The 16,378-nt window shown below is 41.1% G+C and overlaps 1 protein-coding gene, 1 long non-coding RNA gene and 1 pseudogene across 3 annotated transcripts; 2 read left to right on the top strand and 1 right to left on the bottom strand.

Annotated features, from left to right (window-relative positions):
- The first annotated feature begins 1,511 nt into the window (after positions 1–1,511).
- Positions 1,512–7,608, top strand: fam151b (family with sequence similarity 151 member B). Of its 2 annotated transcripts, XM_069682949.1 has the most exons (6): positions 1,535–1,611; positions 1,812–1,937; positions 5,298–5,457; positions 5,529–5,746; positions 6,858–6,993; positions 7,116–7,608. In XM_069682949.1, exons 2-6 carry the CDS (start codon positions 1,817–1,819, stop codon positions 7,267–7,269), a joined length of 789 nt encoding a protein of 262 aa, XP_069539050.1. In that variant the 5' UTR covers positions 1,535–1,611; positions 1,812–1,816; the 3' UTR covers positions 7,270–7,608. The 2 variants fall into 2 exon arrangements, with proteins under 2 accessions (XP_069539051.1, XP_069539050.1); XM_069682950.1 differs by lacking the exon at positions 7,116–7,608 and having other exon boundaries at positions 1,512–1,611; positions 6,858–6,997.
- Positions 7,609–12,305: 4,697 nt separating this feature from the next.
- On the top strand, positions 12,306–13,304 carry LOC138610236 (uncharacterized). The gene is made up of 3 exons (XR_011309529.1): positions 12,306–12,558; positions 12,652–12,847; positions 12,972–13,304. It is a non-coding gene; the product is annotated as an uncharacterized lncRNA (long non-coding RNA).
- Positions 13,305–13,402: 98 nt separating this feature from the next.
- Positions 13,403–14,704, bottom strand: LOC138609698 (putative nuclease HARBI1; annotated as a pseudogene).
- Positions 14,705–16,378: the final 1,674 nt, after the last annotated feature.

The raw sequence follows: 16,378 nt of genomic DNA, 5'->3' as shown, positions 1-16,378 counted from the left end.
ATTCTTTTCTTCTTATGAACCATTAAAATTTCATATAAATAAACCAATGAAATAATCTTTTAAATCACTTAATTAATGGATTCATTTATTTATTTTAAAACCTCTTTCATTATTGCTATGTTATATTATATAATTGTTGTATTTACAAGAACAAAGTTTTATTTATCAAGAACCAAGACAGGCAGAAACCAGAACTGTGTGAGCAAAAATAACAGATTTTCTTTACATTATTATAATAATATATTAATTATAGTCAAAGTAGCAGTATAATGAGATAAATGGGAACATTCAGGCGAGTTGGAACATATATGAGCACAGATCAGGACGGCTGTGGCTCAGTGGCAGAGTCGGTCGTCTTTCAATCGAAAGGTTGGAGGTTTGATCCCCAGCTCCCTCAGGCAAGACCTTGGGCAAGACACTGAACCCCAAATTTTCGAATGAATGTGATAAGCTTTACTGAGCAGCATGTAGTGTTAAAGTAAGTCCCAAGACTAGAAAAGCACTATAACAGTATATAAGTACAGTCCATTTACCATCAGATTTAAAGATCAGGAAAGGGAAAATGAAAAAGAAGACTGGATGTGAAGTCTTACCTGTAGTCTTGATTTGGTGCTTCTCACCTGTCAGGCTGGTTTCATGTATTTAAAGGCTCACAGAGCTCATATCAGTGTGATAAAAAAAAACACTTACTGAAGCACAGCTTGCTGCTCTCCCAGCATTATGCAATACTGAACTGATAGATTATGTTCTTTTTCCATATGTTAAAATCTAGAGTCTACACATCCACTGTGATGTCCAAACTGCAAATATTCTTTGTTAAATTTTGACCTGATGATGATAAACTTTACCTAACTGTAATGTCAGAAGACGAGACAACATACTTTACTTTTATTATCATACAATCTTTTAGTTCTATTTAGTTTATAGATTTATCTTCTGTTAAATAGACCTACGTTGCATTTCAAAATACTACAGGTCCTTTTTTTTTTTTTTAGATAACGGGAAATTAAAGTTGTTCCTAATGCTAACTTTTCTCTGTTAGTGCACTGCAATACAATCTCAAGAGTTTTAAAGATTTTAAAGTAGCTAAATGATTCCATCACCTTTGTCTTCAGGTCTGGTCTGGAGTCAGAGGCAAGACTATTCATCACGTAGAAAGATTTATGTACAAAACTAGCCTTTATCATAGACACACAGTCATTAAACTGCACTATGGACACCTCAAAGAAAAAGGCCTTAACACAAATCAACCCCAAAATATAACAGACAACATACAGCAGTGACCACATTATAATCTACATAGTGTATGTCTACTTTTGTGTCTGTACTCTAGACCAATGAAACAGACCAAATTATATATTTTTTTATGTGTAAACATACCAGCTCATTTAAACTGGTTATGATTCTGACGTTGAGCTCTGTGGAAAAAAATAGTAATGACGTTACTTCACCAGCGGGGGGTAGCAGCGCACTGACCTGTGTCCAGTCTGCCTAGCCACAGAAGAAGAAGAGACACGAGGAGGACTGTGTTGTCTAATTTACGCTGTTATTTTACTACTATTATAATTTTAATCGGATGTTTTAGAGTTTACGTCGTCTGGAATGTAAAGGGTAAGATATATATTAAATCTGTGGACTATTCTTAGTGTTACTGGTATTTTGTCATTGTAATCTAGCTAGCTCACATCACAGTGATAACCTTCTCAGTCTACTCGTCTTAATCCATGTTCAGTCACCGACTAAATTTATAACGTTACTCTAAAGTTTAACGTTAAAGTGTCGGTGAATTGACTGCAGGTTTCTGTCCGCAGATAGGATGTCTGAACAGACTCTGGACTATTTCTTCAGTCGGAGGAAGATTCAGAGGAGAGACGCTGCTGACGTCAGGTGGTCTCACGCTGTGAACAGCAGGAGCGGACTGACTGAGGCTCTGACAGGTGGATTGTGATTTATAAAAATAAGATTTTAATAAAACACGGTTCATATTAGCACAGAGACTCCCACAGGTGGACTAACATCAGGTTATAACACAGCGGGATACTGTGTTTATTATCATTCCTGTCTTACAGTTTTCACAATTGCTAAAACACTAAAGCCCATTCTCTGAACCAAATGCTCAGTGGCCTAAACCCATTTGTCGAATCAACCGCTCTTTCGGCAAAACCTTAAACAAATTTATGTAGTTAGACACCATTTGCAAATCTCATCCACTCTTTTTGCAAAACTCTAAACACTTTCTCACTCACTAAAACACATTCTGCATGGGCAGCAAAAGTTAAACACAACTACAACACAGCTGTCATTATTTACACACAACAACTTACAACTGTTCACACTTGTTTCTAATGATGTGATCAAATCAATTGTACAGAAGATGTATGTAAGCATATACTGTGTATACAGGAAGCCAGATCAGAATGCATTGAATGTTGATACCAACAATGGATGGAATCAATCTGAGAGGCAGAGGAGGTATAGAGTACTTATACTACTGTAAGAGGTGGTGGAGGAGGATGAGGAAGAGGGCAAGGAGGACGAGGAAGGAGGCTAGATCAAGAACAGTCATTTCAGATTAAATTGGAGCAGCTATTACAGAGCATGTTCTTGTTCATGTGATGACAATGAGGGAAGCAGGACAAAGAGTACAGCCAAATTGACAAAAACCCAGAGTTTGTTAACCCTGAAACGAGGGAAACCTTGGGTTTGCCGTTTCAGAAAGAGAGGTAACTTTAACTCTGAGTTGGTTACTATGGTAACAGTGTCTATGAACCTAACCTGGTCGGGAGCAGGTTTTCTTCAGGAATCTCAGAGTTTCGCTCCGTCTCCTCCCTCTAGAATATAAAACCCTCATTCTACTTCCTCATTCATTCAGCCTGTCTCACGCATGTTTGAGCGGTTACCGAATTAAAAGAAGAGACGTTGCGTCTCTGTGCTGCTCTGACCGCTTTGCAAAAGTCTTTTATAATTATGATAAAAAAATCAAAACACAAATCTGTGTCAAAGTCATCATTTTTAGATTTTCCACCACCACTGCCGAGAGCACTCAGATAAGACGCCGTAAGTTATTGGAATTTTTTTTTTTAAACTAACACATTCAGTTTAATCAACATGAATTATAATGTATGTGAAGTCAGCATCATGTTAGGGATAAAGCTAATGCACATTAAAACAGCCACTGAATGATATTTAATCTGTTTCATATTTAAAGTGAGGTTCAGCCATGAGCCTGTTCTGCCCGAGCCGCACCTTTGAATGATGTTCTGGTATTTTATTTTTAACTGCTTCCATGTACGTTTTTTTCTCCCGCTGGATTGCTCCTAAATTAATATACATTTTAGCTTCCGGTCGTGATTAAGTATAAAATAAATAGACCGGTTCAAACTTGCAAATTTACTCGAGCAGCAGTTTCTTCCCACGCCGCTTCTCTCTCTTTTGCAGCTGCAGCCGTGTTACTTTGTTTTTCTAAAAACATGCTCGTAATCGCTGAACGTCCGCATGAGGATTTCGAGCTCCACTGGTGTGACGTAGGAGGACCTCTTTTTGTGTACCGTTATAGTATAGTCAGCGTGCACGCACTTAGCTCCGGGTGAACCTACTCAGAGTTGATTGAACTAACTCTGATCAGCTGTTCTGGAACCGAAAACTCAGAGTTTCCTATCTCAGAGTAGATCAACTTAGAGTTCAGGGTTAGACTCAGAGTTTAGACTCAGGCTGAATGAATGAGGTCAAATGAGGGTTTTATATTCTAGAGGGAGGAGACGGAGCGAAACTCTGAGTTTCCTGAAGAAAACCTGCTCCCGACCAGGTTAGGTTCATAGAGTCTGTTACTACGGTAACTGACCGAGAGCTTAAGTTAACGCTCTCTGTGAAACAGGCTAGAGTTACCCCTCTTTCTCTGGTTTGAGTTACCTCCCTTTGTGAAACGGAAAACTCAGAGTTTCCCTCATTTCAGGTTTAACAGACTCAGAGTTTTCAATAAACCTGCTTTGTGAAATGGACCCCAGGTCTTGACTGACTCTTTGTTAAGTTATTTAAAGAGAGGCCCAACATGAATCACCATGAGTAGCACTTAGCAACATTCAGCACATTGGCAGAAAAACTTCCTTTTAACAGGCAGAAACCTCGAGCAGAACCAGACTCATGTTGAACATCTGAAGAGACTGGATGGGCCGAGAGAGGGAGAAAGGGAGACGCAGGATAGAGACAGGCAGACAGAGTAACAACAACATATGTTCATGTTACATCAACAACAACAACAGATAATACTTATGGTTACTATGCCAATAATAATGGTACAAATGTGTGTAAAACTGTATCATATTGATGAAAGGTTGATAATAGTAATTGTAACAGTTGAAGTTAACAGGTACTATTAGCATTAGCAACAATCATAATGATACTATGGGAAAGACTGACACTAATAGTTGTAGCAGTCTGAGTCGAGCAGGTCCACAGCAGCAGGTGGTCTGCAGCAACGATCCCCAGGAACCTACAAGACAAGGGAGCACAAGAACTCCCGGGAAGATATGTGGTTAGTAATGTTAATGGGACCAGAAGATACAGAGTTAATGAGCTGCATTCATATAACATAGCCAGTGCAGAGAGGCTAATACAGGAGAGATGTGATCTCTCTTCCTAGTTCTTGTCAGCACACGTGCTGCAGCATTTTGTACCAGCTGCAGAGTTTTTAGTGACTTATTAGGGCAGCCTGATAGTAACGAGTTACAATATTCTACCGACTGTAGAGAGAGCTTTACTTTTTGAAATATCTAACAGGTGCTTAATTTATTATACCAATAATTCATTCATCTGTCACTCAGTGGGCATGTTGGCCAGCTGAATATGCTGTGTGATCCATCCATCCATAATCTATACCGCTTATCCTGTTCAGGGTTGCGGGGGGCTGGAGCCTATCCCAATTGTCATTGGGCGAGATGCGGGGTTACCCCCTGGACTGATCACCTGTCAATCACAGGGCTGACACACAGAGACAGACAACCTTTTACACTCGCATTCACACCTACGGGCATATTGTTTAATATGTAGTCCAAAAAAAAATCCATTAATCAGGAAAGTGATGAACAGGTTAAGTATTTGTTGCAGCGCTCATGAAAGTGTTTATGGCTCACTGACGCCCTGATGCTTTGGATGTTTAGTTATTTTCCACATGATGAAGTCCACACATCTGTACAGCTTTAAAGGCTCAATGATGATAGAAAATGCACATTTACTTTTGTGTTGACCAAGTAAGTGTCTCGAGTTCCTCATTAGCCTTTTTAACAAAATTCCCCCCTTAGGTCCCACTCACATGCTCGAGGCCGACGTCATCATGAGAGGTCGTGACCCCAGAGAGCCAATCATGGCTCATCCCCCCGACACAGACAGTGACATCACACTGAGGGAATGGCTGGAGGGAGTGAAGGAGCATGACAGAGGAATAAAACTGGACTTTAAAAGGTGAGAAGACATTTATAATCCTGCATGCAGTCCTGCGTGTGACGTTAACATGTCATACACTCCCCCTGCAGCTTGGAGGCGCTGTCTCCCTCTTTGCGCCTGCTTCAGGAGGCACTGGCTGAGCCTGGACGTCCTGTGTGGATAAATGCAGACATCCTTCCTGGTCCTGGGGGGCGAGCCACACCTCTGGACCCTCAGGGTTTCCTCTCTGCTGTGAGGACTCTTCCTGCTGACATGGTGCTCTCTCTGAGCTGGACCACAGGATGGAGCGCCAGGACAGAGAACCCAGGTAAAGACGCTTTATACCGGAGGCTGTGTTTACACAGAAACTTCTACTCTACAACACAAATATAAGGAGAACAGCTCAGTTTGAGAATTTATTCTGAGAGATTTTTGAGGGGCATTAAGTGAATATACTATAAAGTGGGACAAAGCATTTAGCCTGACAGTTAATCCTGAAGTAGCAACGTCTTCGCTCCACTAATTACACTAATTATTCATATCTGATACATTAATCTTGATTTGTCAGGTATAGAATAATAATAATAATAATGATTATAATAATAATACATTTTATTTGTACAGTGCTTTTCATTGTACTCAAAGTCACTTTACATAATTAAAAACAACTAAAGAAACAAAGTAAGAACAGCAGGAGAAACACAATAAGAGGAACTATGAGAAAAACAAATAAATAAATCAGCATCAGAGGTTAAAAGCAGTCCTAAAAAGGTCTTGATCAGAGATTTGAAGGAAGTCAGGTCAGTGCAGTCTTGGATGTGTTGGGGTAGAGATCTCCAGAGGGAGGGGGCAGCTATGGACAAAGCTCTGTCACCCCAGGTTCGGTGCTTGGTTCTGAGTGGCGGGGAGAGGAGGTTTGCATCAGAGGAGCGGAGGCTGCAGGAGGGAGTGTGGCGGTGGAGCAGGTCTGTAAAATATGAAGGGGCCTGGTTATGGAGGGCTTTGTGGGTGAGAAGGAGGACTTTAAACTGGATGCGTTGATGAGGAACAGGGAGCCAGTGGAGTTTCTGAAGGACGGGGATGATGTGTTCACGGGAGCGGGAGTGGGAGAGGAGGCGGGCAGCAGAGTTCTGAATGTATAGAATAACTAGATTTACCACAAGCAGACATTCTCATGTGGTTCTGGTGGAAATAAACAGTTTCTCATTTGAGTGTTGTGATGATTTAGTCCATCATAGTGATCTGATGAAGGTTGCTTTAGTGCAAAATCACAGCTTGAGGATGCCCCAGAAGTTCACCTGGAAGGGTGCTTACAACTCAGACTGAGGGCCCAGCTTCAATTCAGATGTCATCCCCCCTCTCTCTTTCTTACCCACCTTTCTTTGGATTTGCTCCCGGTTTTTGATCCGTCATTGATTTGTTGTGTTAATGTCGTTCAGGTTACAGCTGGGATATGGTGCACATGATGGAGGACATTTGTAGAACCCTTAAACATCCAGTCACCTTCCCAGTGCGAGCAGCTCTGATGGCCCAGTCTGTCTCCCAGCTCACCTGGCTGCTGCAGCAGTCTGACAGGTGAGTGTCGGTGCAGAGAGGTCAGAGGTCATATCAGTATTACAACAACTTCCTGTCTCCTGCTCTGACATCTAAGATATACTTTAGAGGTGTTGTCTTAATGTAAATGTCTTTGTTCACAGGTACTCTCTCACAGTGTGGACCGGTCAGACTGACACGTTCACCCTACAGGACCTATTGCTCTACAGGAAACAGTTTGACATCATCAGGGTCTACTTTGACCTGCCGGAGTCTCAGAGGACTCAGCTCAGTCTGACGGAGCGAGACAGTAACTGAAAGTCTGGCTGTGGTTTGTAGACTCTGACAGCAGACAGACGCCTCCAAGTGAAGAGAGGAAGGTGGATCTTATCTCTGCAAAACTTTTCCTCTGATTCGTCGGTCATCGTCTAACGTCATAATATGCTACGGCAGATGTTCCTTACCTGTGGTTGCAACCACTCAGGGGGGCTGCAAGACAGATCTCAGGGCTCACGTGATGAAGGAGAAAAAGGTTTTCTGTTAGTCGAATTCTTCTTATCTTTTGTGATGTCTCTCTTTTTCTCTCCTTTTCCTCCTGAAATACTGTTCAGTTAAGAGTTATACCTGTTCTCTGCCATTAAAGTGTCACAAACAAACTATCTGAGAGGGAACAGCACTCTCTGGTTGAACTGTAAACATGCAATGAAAAGAAGCTTTGGAAGCTTTGAGAATGTACCAGTCAAAAAGTTGGGATCACCTTGCATGGAGGAAGGTAAAAGAAAACTACTGGTTTCAATCAATCAGTCAATCAATCAATCAATCAAACAAATTTTATTTGTATAGCGCCAAATCATAACCAGAGTTATCTCGAGACGCTTTACAAAAAGAGCAGGGGTCCATTTCACAAAGCAGGTTTCTTGAAAACTCTGAGTCTGTTAACCCTGAAATGAGGGAAACTCTGAGTTTTCCGTTTCACAAAGGGAGGTAACTCAAACCAGAGAAAGAGGGGTAACTCTAGCCTGTTTCACAGAGAGACGTAACTTAAGCTCTCGGTCAGTTACCGTAGTAACAGACTCTAAGAACCTAACCTGGTCGGGACCAGGTTTTTCTCAATGAACCTCGAGTTTCTCTTTGTCTCCGCCCTCTTTCAGCCACACACGGTATTTGATTTCCTCATTCATTCAGTCAGCTGGCGAGTTTTGGCGTAGCATAGTTCTGCCGTCTATTTAAAAAAATCATTTAAAAAATCAGTCAGTAGGCCTATATTAGAAGTCCAGTAGGCACAGTAGGTGGTGACTTTTTTCACTAACATGGCATGTCCTTTTTATAACGATCCCGTGGATGAAGGTGCAGCATTACTGCGCAGAGAGTTAAATATTCGTCGGGAGATGGTTATCAGACCGCGCATAGATGTTCTAGCATTTCCAGACAATTATCTTTTTGAGCGGTACCGTTTCACGTCACAGTCCGTCATCTACATACACAACCTAATCCATCCTTACATGTGCAACATTACCAACCGTAGTCATGCTCTCACATCCCAGAAGATATTGTGTGTTGCGCTGCGTTTCTTTGCAAATGGGAGTTTTTTGTACAACGTCGGAGTTGCAGAGCATTGAGTAAGGCAACTGTATGTTTTTATATTTCATCTTAAACTGCTGCCAAGTGAGCTTCTCCCCCGCGGGATTACACCTAAATTAAATAAATCGATAGGCTACCATTGAAGCAGTTTTCCCCTGTAATATTATTGTGATTGCAAAGGACTACATTTAAATTTACGCATTGACCCGAGCAGCAATGTTCTAGTGGGGTGAAAAACGCGGCCCCCCTTCCCTGTTGCCATGGTGACTCGTCGAATCGGGGCTCCATTGATGCTGCCTTTTTATAGTTGTGGTGCACGCGCTTTACTCCAGGTGAAACTACTCTGAGTTGATCAAACTAACTCTGATCAGCTGTTCTGGAACTGAAAACTCAGAGTTTCCTATCTCAGAGTAGATCAACTCAGAGTTCAGGGTTAGACTCACAGTTTCGGGTTTAGTGAGAACCCAGAGTTTGTTAACCCTGAAATGAGGGAAACCTCGGGTTTGCCGTTTCGGAGAGAGAGGTAACTTTAACTCTGAGTTGGTTACTATGGTAACAGTGTCTGTGAACCTAACCTGGTCGCGAGCAGGTTTTCTTCAGGAATCTCAGAGTTTCGCTCCGTCTCCTCCCTCTAGAATATAAAACCCTCATTCGACTTCCTCATTCATTCAGCCCGTCTCACGCCTGTGTCTGAGCGGTTACCGAATTAAAAGAAGAGACGTTGCGTCTCTGTGCTGCTCTGACCCCTTTGCAAAAGTATTTTATAATTATGATGAAAAAAATCAAAAGACAAATCTGTGTCAAAGTCATCATTTTTAGATTTTCCACCACCACTGCCGAGAGCACTCAGATAAGACACCGTAAGTTATTGGGTTTTTTTGTTTTTTTTTAACTAACACAATTCAGTTTAATCAACATGAATTATAATGTATGTGAAGTCAGCATCATGTTAGGGATAAAGCTAATGCACATTAAAACAGCCACTGAATGATATTTAATCTGTTTCATATTTAAAGTGAGGTTCAGCCATGAGCCTGTTCTGCCCGAGCCGCACCTTTGAATGATGTTCTGGTATTTTATTTTTAACTGCTTCCATGTACGTTTTTTTCTCCCGCTGGATTGCTCCTAAATTAATATACATTTTAGCTTCCGGTCGTGATTAAGTATAAAATAAATAGACCGGTTCAAACTTGCAGTTTCTTCTCTGAGTTTTCGGTTCCAGAACAGCTGATCAGAGTTAGTTCAATCAACTCTGAGTAGGTTCACCCGGAGTTAAGTGCGTGCACGCTGACTGTAAAAAGTCAGCATTAATGGAGCCCGATACCACGATTCACCATGGCAACGGTACACAAAAAGAGGTCCTCCTACGTCACACCAGTGGAGCTCGAAATCCTCATGCGGACGTTCAGTGAATACGAGCATGTTTTTAGAAAAATAAAGTAACACGGCTGCAGCTGCAAAAGAGAGAGAAGCGGCGTGGGAAGAAACTGCTGCTCGAGTAAATTTGCAAGTTTAAACTGGTCTATTTATTTTATACTTAATCACGACCGGAAGCTAAGATTTATATTAATTTAGGAGCAATCCAGCGGGAGAAAAAAACGTACATGGAAGCACTTCAATCATATTTTAAATATTAAACTAATGAAACATCATTCAGTGGCTGTTTTAATGTGCATTAGCTTTATCCCTAACATGATGCTGACTTCACATACATTATAATTCATGTTGATTAAACTGAATGTGTTAGTTTAAATAAATAAAAAAATTCCAATAACTTACGGTGTTTTATTTGAGTGCTCTCGGCAGTGGTGGTGGAAAATCTAAAAATTATGACTTTGACACAGATTTGTCTTTTGATTTTTTTTTAATCATAATTATAAAAGACTTTTGCAAAGCGGTCAGAGCAGCACAGAGACGTCTCTTCTTTTAATTCGGTAACCGCTCAGACACACGCGTGAGACGGGCTGAATGAATGAGGAAGTCGAATGAGGGTTTTATATTCTAGAGGGAGGAGACGGAGCGAAACTCTGAGTTTCCTGAAGAAAACCTGCTTGCGACCAGGTTAGGTTCATAGAGTCTGTTACTACGGTAACTGACCGAGAGCTTAAGTTACCTCTCTCTGTGAAACGGAAAACTCAGAGTTTCCCTCATTTCAGGGTTAACAGACTCAGAGTTTGTTTGTTTATTGAAAACTCTGAGTCTAACCCTGAACTCTGAGTCGATCTACTCTGAGAAAGGAAACTCTGAGTTTTCGGTTCCAGAACAGCTGATCAGAGTTAGTTCAATCAACTCTGAGTAGGTTCACCCGAAGTTAAGTGCGTGCTCGCTGACTGTAAAAAGTCAGCATTAATGGAGCCCCGACACCACGATTCACCATGGCAACGGTACACAAAAAGAGGTCCTCCTACGTCACACCAATGGAGCTCGAAATCCTCATGTGGACGTTCAGCGAATACGAGCATGTTTTTAGAAAAATAAAGTAACACAGCTGCAGCTGCAAAAGAGAGAGAAGCGGCGTGGGAAGAAACTGCTGCTCGAGTTAATTTGCAAGTTTAAACTGGTCTATTTATTTAATACTTAATCACGACCGGAAGCTAAAATGTATATTAATTTAGGAGCAATCCAGCGGGAGAAAAAAACGTACATGGAAGCACTTCAATCATATTTTAAATATTAAACAGATTAAATATCATTCAGTGGCTGTTTTAATGTGCATTAGCTTTATCCCTAACATGATGCTGACTTCACATACATTATAATTCATGTTGATTAAACTGAATGTGTTAGTTTAAATAAATAAAAAAATTCCAATAACTTACGGCGTCTTATCTGAGTGCTCTCGGCAGTGGTGGTGGAAAATCTAAAAATGATGACTTTGACACAGATTTGTCTTTTGATTTTTTTTATCATAATTATAAAAGACTTTTGCAAAGCGGTCAGAGCAGCACAGAGACGCAACGTTTCTTCTTTTAATTCGGTAACCGCTTAAACACACGAGTGAGACAGGCTGAATGAATGAGGAAGTCGAATTGATAGAATATAAGAGAATATAAAACCGAATCGGTTTTATATTCTAGAGGGAGGAGACAGAGCGAAACTCTGAGTTTCCTGAAGAAAACCTGCTCGCGACCAGGTTAGGTTTATAGAGTCTGTTACTACGGTAACTGACCGAGAGCTTAAGTTACCTCCCTTTGTGAAACGGAAAACTCAGAGTTTCCCTCATTTCAGGGTTAACAGACTCAGAGTTTTCAATAAACCTGCTGACCCCAGGGGTCCGTTTCACAAAGCAGGTTCAACAAACTCTGAGTCTAATCCTGAACTCTGAGTTGATCTACTCTGAGATAGAAAACTCTGAGTTTTCGGTTCCAGAACAGCTGATTTGAGCATGCACCACAACTATAAAAAGACAGCATCAGTGGAGCCCCGATTCGACGAGTCACCATGGCAACGGGGAAGGGGAGGGCTGCGTTTTTCACCCCACTTGAACTGGACATTTTAATGCGCTCATACGGCGAGTTTGAACATGTTTTTAGAAGGAAGTGCAACACCGCTGCAGCTGCAAAAGAGAGGGAGGCGGCGTGGGAGAACATTGCTGCTCGGGTCAATGCGTAAGTTTAAATGTAGTCGTTTGCAATCACAATAATATTACAGGGGAAAACTGCTTCAATGGTAGCCTATCAATTTATTTCATTTAGGTGCAATCCCGCGGGGGAGAAGCTCACTTGGCAGCAGCTTAAGATGATGCATAACCTCATGGGGGTACCTCATTTTGATCATGTTTTACATTGTAAAGTAAATATTAAGTGGCTGTTTGACTGTGCAGTTGTTTTATCCCCAACATAATGCTGTTTTCACAAACATAAATGTCTTCTCATCTATATCATGTTCTGTTAAATAATTAAGCCTATTTAAACTAACACAGACTTCTACTTAGCCAGAATTTAGGAAGGCCAGTGGCTGAGGGAATCCCTGGAGGGAGCTCATCCTCTGAGCCCACCCCTCAAGACACAAGTGCCTTTATAAAATGTAATATGCCTAGGCCTATATACCTTTTTTAAGCCTATTCATACAAATATGTATTTCCCTTTCATGTCTTTTTTTTTCCTTTTGTCCAAACAGATTCTGATGGTGCTATCTGCCTGGTGGAGCCCCCTCACGCCACAACATACCTTGTAACTGTAAGTAGGCAATACTCCAAATATTTTGCCAAATGGTAGTTTAAGTATACTGAAACACATCACTCATCCAGAAAGAAGAGTATGAGGAAACTGTGTCTGCTGCCTTTACAGAGGGGGATCCAGAAAGGCCTATAGAGGTAACATCTTGATATGTTACTGATAGTTCTCTTCTCATTCACATTTCTTAACATTCTGGTGGAATATAGAGTGTGACATTTAGCCTACACTGAAGTATTAACACATTCTCATCCTTTTTAACAGGGCATGGCTGGGCAGCAGCAGGAGGGTCCCTCAACTTCCACTGCACAGATTGACACAGTGAGATGGATGTTCAGTAAACACCAGAGGTTCATTCTGTGGAATTCATGTGTAACTGTATAATTTAATGTCCTTATGTTTTCCCAGTTACCAGTAAAAGACATTTACAAAATTCACCTGCTGAAAAAAATTCAAAAAACCGACAAAGAAATACAATACTTGGACCGCCAGATTAGGAGGGCAGACCTAGAAATTGAAATACTGGAGCACAAGTTAGAGGTAGGTGCATGGTCACAGCTGAATTATGTTAATTATGTTAACTATTGGAACATTAACTAAACTAGCCCTTGTATTTGTAGGAAATAAAGAAGACCAAATGAAATTTGTATTATGTCTTTATTTGACTGCTGTGGTGGTGGTGATGATGGTGATGATTAGTCTCTGAAGTGGTTATGGCATATGGTGTCTCTGACTGCTCTGCCGTCCTGCATAGCTGGCAGGTGGATGGGGTCATCATCAAGGTCTTCGATTTGTAGGGCAGGGTGTTGCTCTCCTCTAATAGTGGCAATATTATGAAGAACAACACATGCCACAATAATATCACAGGCCCTCTCAGGGGTCACCCTAAGGTGACGTAGGCACTGGAAACGGGCTTTCAGCAGGCCTATGGTCATCTCCACCCGGGCTCTCGTCCTGCAGTGAGCCCGGTTGAAGTTCTGTTGGGGGCCTGGTTCAGGGTCAGGGTAAGGGGTCAGCAGCCTAGGTTGGCATGGGTAACCCCTGTCACCCAGCAGAAGGCCATCAAACTCTCCTGTAATGTATAGTGGATACATTAGAGTATATTAAATGAGGGAGACAAGTGAATTATATTGTGCAAATCTTTAGGCTGCTTACCACGTTGCAGTCTGTTGCTCAGGTTAGACTCGCGATAAATCCTTGAGTCATGAACAGACCCAGGCTACTTGGCCTCCACATTGGAAATTATGTATGCAGCATCACATATGATCTTGACAGTGCAGGGAATGACAGATGTTGAACTATGATGCACTCTTTAACATTTTGAAACAGTAGTCAATCTTCATGTACCTGCACATTTATACTGTGAATTGACTTCCTATTCACATAATCTGCTTCATTATGTGACGGAGCCGTGATGGGGATGTGTGTGCCATCTATGCAGCCAATCACACTGGGAAATCCTAAAAGAAATTAAAATGACTAATCCCATTCTGAGGTTGCAGCACAATGTCATTAACAGAATATAATTTAAAATTCATTGAACGGATCTCTACATCATTCACCTGCAATCCTGTGAAACTCCTCCTTGATGGCTCTGACAGGTTTATGTCCAGGGAAAACAACGAAGATGGATAATAGCCGTTTCAGGGCGAGGCACACTTTTCTGACTGCCCTGCATACAGTTGCCTTACTCAGGTGCTCTGCATCTCCAACATTATACAAAAAACTCCCATTTGCGAAGAAACGCAGCGCAATACACAATATCTGCTGGGATGTGAGAGCATGGCTACGGTTGGTAATGTTGCAAATGTAAGGATGGATTAGGTTGTGTATGTAGATGATGGACTGTGACGTGAAACGGTACCGCTCAAAAAGATAACTGTCTGGAAATGCGAGAACATCTATGGTCTGATAACAATCTCCCGACGAATATTTAATTCTCTGCGCAGTAATGCTGCACCTTCATCCACGGGATCGTTGTCAAACGGACATGCCATGTTAGTGGAAAAAGTCGCCACCTACTGTGCCTATGGCCTAATATAAGCCTACTGACTGATTTTTTTAAATAACACACGGCAGAACTTTGCTACGCCAAAACTCGCCTGCTGACTCAATGAATGAGGAAATCAAATACTGTGTGTGGCTGAAAGAGGGCGGAGACAGAGAGAAACTCGAGGTTCATTGAGAAAAACCTGCTCCCGACCAGGTTAGGTTCATAGAGTCTGTTACTACGGTAACTGACCGAGAGCTTAAGTTACCTCTCTCTGTGAAACAGGCTAGAGTTACCCCTCTTTCTCTGGTTTGAGTTACCTCCCTTTGTGAAACGGAAAACTCAGAGTTTCCTTCATTTCAGGGTTAACAGAATCAGAGTTTTCAATAAACCTGCTTTGTGAAACGGACCCCTGGTCTAGACCGACTCTTTGTTATGTTATTTATTTATTTATTTATTTATTTTTATTATTATACACATTAACAACGAAAAGACGAGAGACACGTGTCTCTTACATTGAATCAAAACACAACTGAGACCCACGGCTACCAACCCCACCCATCACCAATCCACCCATCCATTTCGTCCCCACCATAATATAGCCCTCAAACACCATCAGTAAAAAAAAAAAGAAAGAAAAAGAATCTCTGTACATTTGCCTTACACACAGATACTCATGCAAGACTAGAATGGGAGTATCATGCCAAAAAAATAAATAAATAAAAATTGAAAAAAAGGAATTAATAATAATAATACAAATAAAATTAATACATAACAATCATTTGCTTGATCATGAGGCAGTTTGCGTTGGTGCATTTAACTCAATCCAGTGATTCATAATTACTTTTTTGTGACCATGCATAGTGAAAGAAAAACGTTTTTGGCCTTTGCAGATACACCACTGAAGTGGTGCAGATCTCCCAGTACACATGTTTGTGGAGTGAGCGGAACGACAGAGTTGATGTGGATCATTGCTGTTTTAGTTATCTCAAATCAAATGTGTTTAATTTTGGTTCAGTTCCATAGCAGATGGAGCAGGGTTCCCTCTACAGCACCACATTTGAGACAATTACTGTTATCCCTAATGCCCATTTTACACAGCTGTGTCGGGGTGTAGAACAGTCTGTTGAGAATTTTGAATTGCCTTAGTTTGTTTTTTGTACAACGGAAGGGTTGCCTTGCATTTTTCCATATATCTTCCCATGACAAGTCATCCTCGTGTATGCTGAGATCCCTGATCCATCTGTTTGCACATATCCTAAACTGGTCTTTGGAGGCTTCGTTTAGAATTGTGGTAAACTTTTTCACAATATGGTTTTTGAACATTCTATGGTTAAAAAGAATACTTTCAAATCTGTGAGTGTCATTGTTTATTTTGTCCATGGGAATATTCCTTTTAATAGCATGCTGTAGAGTGATGTAATTTAAGAATTCACTTTTGGGGATACTGTTTTCAGCAACTAAATCATTAAAGATTTTGAAACGGTTATTTGAAAATACATCACAGAGTTGAGTGATTCCTTTGTTGTTCCATTTGTTCCATTTGATAACCTTTTTGTCAACTGTTATATTAGAGTTCTGCCATTGTTGCCAATTTATTGAGGTAGCTGTGTTGATTCCAATTATCTTTGTACATGATTTCAGGATGCTGAAAGATGCTTCAGTTGGGCTTTGTATAAGA

Source organism: Semicossyphus pulcher, unplaced genomic scaffold, assembly GCF_022749685.1.
Source record: "Semicossyphus pulcher isolate SPU_LCO1_2020_fin unplaced genomic scaffold, fSemPul1.0.p SCAF_6, whole genome shotgun sequence".
Taxonomy (NCBI): domain Eukaryota; kingdom Metazoa; phylum Chordata; class Actinopteri; order Labriformes; family Labridae; genus Semicossyphus; species Semicossyphus pulcher.
Note: the sequence above shows the minus strand (reverse complement) of the source record. Positions and strands in the feature narration are given on the sequence as shown.

Bases quoted from the DNA above. Each gene is read 5' to 3' on its own strand.
- fam151b (XM_069682949.1), top strand. From the start codon at position 1,817: ATGTCTGAACAGACTCTGGACTATTTCTTCAGTCGGAGGAAGATTCAG. The intron at 5,458-5,528 runs GTGAGAAGACAT...CTCCCCCTGCAG, and splicing joins ATAAAACTGGACTTTAAAAG to CTTGGAGGCGCTGTCTCCCT. The intron at 6,994-7,115 runs GTGAGTGTCGGT...CTTTGTTCACAG, and splicing joins CTGCTGCAGCAGTCTGACAG to GTACTCTCTCACAGTGTGGA.